The 5,890-nt window shown below is 33.3% G+C and overlaps 1 protein-coding gene across 4 annotated transcripts in view; it reads left to right on the forward strand.

The window, feature by feature from the left end:
• LOC106478319 (5'-AMP-activated protein kinase subunit gamma-1-like) overlaps positions 1-5,890 on the forward strand; it is a 186,144-nt gene that overhangs the window by 128,398 nt on the left and 51,856 nt on the right. The window contains exon 1 of one of the 4 annotated variants that reach the window (XM_013938856.2): positions 2,751-3,092. The exons of the other annotated variants lie outside the window; for them this stretch is intronic. Within the exon in view, the coding sequence (XP_013794310.2) occupies positions 3,006-3,092 (87 nt within the window). The 5' untranslated portion in view covers positions 2,751-3,005. Of the gene's footprint in view, positions 1-2,750; positions 3,093-5,890 lie in introns of those variants that run through there. 4 annotated transcript variants of the gene reach the window in all.

Here is a 5,890-nt window from a genome sequence, read left to right on the forward strand (position 1 = left end):
CAGATCATATTTATCTTATTCTTATGAAATTATTTCGTGCAGATCATATTTATCTTATTCTTATGAAATTATTAAATGCAGATCATATTTATATATATTTTAAGAAGGCAGACGAATAAGAGTTTTTACACACAACTTTCTATAGACTTGGCTGATGCACTACAGGGTGAAAACATTTAACAAGGTTTACCAACAACAGTAATTTTTGCAGACGTGTAAAAGGATTCGAACCTTCAATTATGATTAGTGAGTCTGATCTTTACCCTACCGGACTATCCCGTCTCGAATTCTGAAATCGTCAATTTTAATTTCATTGTTTAATGAAGACATCATTTGGCTGATGGATTAGATATTGTTTTCAAGAAACAGTCTTGTCTGTTTGTTTTAGCGTAAAATTACGAAATGGGGTATCGGTGTCTTATCCGACAAAATGAAGTCCGAATTATAGCGTTGTAAGTTTGTAAACTTACCACTGATCCACCGCGGGTACAAGAAAGAGTCAGCTTTATGGTGTGAAAATAGGAGACAAATAACAATTATCAGAATACAGGAGACGATTTTCGTCTCTTTCTCTTTTTTTAAGAAGAAGAAGAAATAATGCTAAAGTAGATATCCCTGTTTGTGAGGGAAAATTTTAAATACTTTTTTTGTAATGCGATTTTAGCTGTTATTTTAACAGCTGAGCATGAATAAGTATTTGTATCAATGAAAAACGTTGTGAAAGAGGGTAAAACCCATAAATAAAAAGACTGTTCACCGAAAAGAACAAAAAAAAAAGAATTTTAAAAATATAATAAGCGTTCTCTTAACAACAACAAAAAGGCTTATAATTATTGTTTGATGTTATATAGATGTAAATTCATGTAGTGGATTTCTACATATTAGTAAATCGTATGAGTGCATGCGCTGTATTGTAGACACCTGTTTCAAGTCTAGTGTGTGTAGGGGGGAAGGGGGAATCTCCAGAGTAAACGTTTTCAGTCAGTTGTTACCGCACCTAGTAGGATCGTAGAGACATCTGTGGTTGATTTGTTTAGACATAGAATTTGGTGCACTAGTTTGCGTGAGTATAAAGCTTTAAAGATCATGTTTTTGTGACTATTACAAGAACAAAATCAACCATTTCCAGCTTAGTTTAAAATGATGGCGTTGTTAAATCCATTTGACTTAAATGACGATGCGCAGAATAAATGCTCGTATATTATATCATGCAAGGATTACAGACTATCCGCTTTTGAAATCATATTAGTTATCTTTTGGAAGGTAACACATCAGATTAAAAAAAAAAGCTTTTAATGGAGTGAACGCCTTTTTCAAGCATGGCGCTCACACCATAAATTTTGTTGTTGTAACAAATGACTTATGTAAATAGTTTGCCCCTGAAGAAGAAAGGTCCATCTTTCGAAAGCGCTCGGTTTTTATTCATTTCTATAAATAGTATTCCGACCACTAATGCATTTGTTGTGTCCCGGCCGGCCTGATGAACTCTGTATTGAGCGAAACGCGTCGTCAGCAATGGATGCAGCGAACACACTATGGTTGGAATACTGTTATTATATGTTTCTAATTCTTGAAAATCCCTAAGGGACTAGATTTGAATGCATTGTTAAAAAATATAATAGACCTAATACTAATGTTTAATGACAAGTAAATTAAGAAAATAACTCTCATGCTTTGTCGAAATCCCGTGAGCCGTATTTAACAGCTTGTATTAATAATAATAACAAAAACAAATTAGAGATTTTAGTATTGTTGCTGTAGTATTGATTTATACATTGTTTTCAGTTTAAGGTAAGTTTTAATGTCAAGTGATAAGTACGTGGTTAAACGAAGAGAAAGTTTAGGTTAGACGAGAGTATAGGTTAGATTATTGACTGATTATTGAGTTAATCAGTTTTGCACTGTATGTCGTTTTCGATTTTGTGTTTTCAAGAGAAGAAGTAGTAAAACAAGAAGTACGGTACATACGAGAAAATTTACGAAGAAATAGAGTATATATTTACATATGAAGTTAGCCCTAATTGTTAGTTACGTAAAACTTGTATTAGAAGAAATAAAACGCTTTCGTTTTCATTAAGTGGATTGGTCTTTGCATCTTTCTTTTTTTTACTGAACAATAGAACAACAATAGAAACGTCACAACAGTATCTTTACTTGTTTATATATGTTTATTGTTAATGGATCCTGTAATAATATTTTTCATTGTCACTTTGCTATGATCGTGGTGATTGAAATTTGTAAACTTTACAGCACATCTTTTTCAATGCCAATAAACGAACCTAGCGTATAACTGCATGGAAACGTTTACGAGCCGGGGATGAAGGCTTTCCTGTTCTTGTTTACACGAGCTGATAGCTATATTTAAAGCGGAGCTGCACTTAAGACTTAGCAGAAATGTCAGGGTATAGTAGTACATTTAATGCCCCCCCCGATTCGCAACATTTTATAGTACATTAGATGGATACATAGACAGGCGGTCCAACTATAATTTTTAGGGGCTTGTGTCATGTAAGTAAATGATTCGATTTAATTGTGTATGTGAAGTTTTAAAACGACTGGAACGAAGTTAAATTTTGCATTTCACGTTTCACCATCGGGAATCACGTGCCAGTCGAAGCAGCCTATGAACGAATGACATTACAAAGCAGTTTCAAGCATCTGTGCTCACCTGTGGCTGTAAATAACGCTGGTTCTGGAGAGGGTATTCTTTATTGCGTTCCTGTGTTCGTAAGGAATATTCTTCTTCAAACTTGCGCTGTATCTTTACAGATACTACTTTCCCTTCAATTTGACTCGGAGAACAGATAGTTCGATTTGTTTCTGGTTTAGGATAATTAAGTGAGTAATGTTTTTCTCAAAAAAAGGAAGAGTGTAAGAAAATAAGAAATACTACGTAATATTTCACGCTACTTGTCAGCATAGCCGGAGATATGCTTGAGACTAAAGTTGAGTAGATTTTTGGAAGATTTTATCATCCTTTGCATTGCTAACTTGAACAAAGAATTATGTCAAACAAAAGGACCGTTCATAAAAATCGAAGTAATTCCCTTGACTCCCAACGACTTGGAAGTCAGCTACTGTGGTTCCGAAAAGTAAGAATATATATATATATATATATAAAGATTAACATTGTATTTTTCATGACTTAAAAATGAAAGGGTATAGCGAGTGTTTGTTTATTTTAAGTAACTTTTTTTTAGTGAAGTTCGTTTTATATGCCTCTATCACCATATCAATGATATATTACCAGATAATTTTTTTCTGCTACTAAGCGAATTTAAGTTTTATTCTATTTTTTTTTTATTAATGGAGGTATGTAGAATCTGTTTTCGGAGTTGTGTTCTGTCAGTAGGCCATGTTCGATGTATTATCCTCCTTTTCAAACTCATTATAAGAAAATGTTTTCATAGATAAAGTTACGTGTTCAAAATATCAAACAGTCATTTTAAAATATAACAAGTAATGAACATATCAAATTTTATGCTTTACATTTCGTACTTGTATTGTTAATGGCAAGAATAAAACTGGGGAAGGTCTTGTTCACGAAAGAGGGCAGCCCATTAGATATTCGTCTAATGACCAGAGAGAAATATTTAGTGATTAAGTACTATATTTTTCAACTTGATCTAGAACATAGGCAAACAATTGTGTAAGAGGTTGGAACACAAAGGAATCATAGTTGTCACTATGACTTGTGGTTTGTTCAGGAATCAGTAGTACGGACAGGCTTGTACGTTTTTATCATGTCCGAACTTGTTTCCATACTCTTTCTCTGTAGTTCCTAAATGCTGTACGATGTTGACATTCAATATATGATGAATGAAAATAATATATGCTTCGGGTGGCTCAGCGGATTTTTTTCTTTGAGATTTATAACGCTAAAATTAGATATTTGATCGCTACGATAGCACAACATGGGTCATTGTGCATATTTGTGCTTAACAGCATGTAAACAAACAGAGCGTTAATGTATATAGTTGTACGTGAAACAAATAAGAAATCAAAATGGCACAGTGATCAAAATTATTCAATACATATTTTGTAATTATATTCCTACGTAATGTAAACATCAGTTTTCACCCCGATTAGAATAATGGCTTATTTCACCGAATGGAATTAATACCAACACTATACATAAACTTATAAAAATTAATCATCTTCAAGTTCTGTGATTGGATGAGTAACATAATCGATCTAATTTAACGATAAATACACGCGTCTTCCCAATTCACGTGTGTATTTTCGAGATTTCCGTATTTATTTAAAGTTCTTTGAAGTTGTTAGAAGGATTTAAGTCCAGCCCCCTCTGTGACGAGATATTTTTATGTCAACCTATAAAGTTTATTTTCGAAAATAGTCAGTATACATATATACATAAAAAAAATAATGATAATTCAGTTTGGTCAACGAGTGTTGTAAGATAGAAAAGAATCCACTGGAGGTGACAAAAGGTCCAATAGACGTGGCTGAGGATAAACTTGTAGAATGCATTACTATCAAAGGAGCCTTACAAACAATAATACTCGGACGTCGGTTACCTTGTGTAGCTTATGACGAAAATAATGACTTAAAATGGAAAACTTTCCACGCTCTTGTTACAGATTTGCAAGATTCTGCGCAAATACTTAAATAATCTTTAATGTAATATATACTTGGATCATTTAACTTAATAAACTCGTATTTTTCATTTAGTAGATAACTACACGTGTCGTATAGGAACGTGCTATGTGTTTTCTGCCTCCTTGTATTAAAATTGAAATTGTTCAGATTTGTTATTTTTGCGATTTTCACACCATGTTGGTCAAGAACGTAGTTAAATTCCTTTCACTTCAGCTACCTATTGTACGGTGTTATTCACCACTTTTGTCTTCTCGTGGGAAAATAATTCTAAAGTTAACTATGGTATGTGTGAAGTTAGATAGGTATCTGTCTTTTCTACTGGCTGTAAGGTAACCTCTGGAGGTAACGATCTCTATGTATTTTATTGCTGAATGACCAGTCACGTGTGTAAACGCTAATTGCTCTGGAGTAACTAAAGTGAGAATTATTCAGTCTGGAATACGCTCTTGAGAGACACTGTTTGGAACTGGAGATTATCGAGTTAGTACTAACTCTCTAGCAAAACCAGTTGTTCATTATGAACGTCAAGTATGCATTTTAACTTGTTCGTTTTAAATAAATATTGTGTATTGTGATTGTTTGTTTATGTTGACTGTCTTTATTTACCACGACTTCGGTAGCCAGAGAATATAAATACTTCGCAGTAAATATCTCGTCGCAACTACCGTTATTAGCGGATCGCAACTGTCTCGTCTCAACTACCGTTAATACGAAGCCTGCGGTGATTTTAGTGTATTGACATACTTACATATTCTACGGTAAATCCTGTACGCTGAATCCGAAGATGGTATCCATTTTTCTCCATCACGTACAGGTTATTTACAAAACGTCATAACGCAATACATAAAAGAAAGATCACAACATGTAGTTTGGAGACTAAAAGACGTAGATTTCACAAAAAAAATCGGGATGAATGAGGATGCATATTCGTTTGACATCAATGCTCTTCCCTTTTCTTCAGTTTGTATTTTTGTTAATAAACATAATAATAAAAATGTTCATTGTGGTAAACGAAATAATAATTTGATCTAAGTAAGAGTTTTCTTTTTTCTTCCCGATTTGTAAACAATTCTTACGTGATAGAAAAAAATTAATATTATTTTCGAAATCTGCGCAGCTGAATTATGGAAAATCCATTATTAAAACCAAAATAACTTTTATGAAGTTTAAATTCGCAGGCCTGTGTTATTAGCGGAACGCACCTACCTTGTCGCTGTGAGTTTTACACAGCAGTGTTTACTAATTGTGCAATGTATTATACAAACTAAAG

This window comes from Limulus polyphemus, unplaced genomic scaffold (assembly GCF_000517525.1).
Source record: "Limulus polyphemus unplaced genomic scaffold, Limulus_polyphemus-2.1.2 Scaffold199, whole genome shotgun sequence".
NCBI lineage: Eukaryota > Metazoa > Arthropoda > Merostomata > Xiphosura > Limulidae > Limulus > Limulus polyphemus.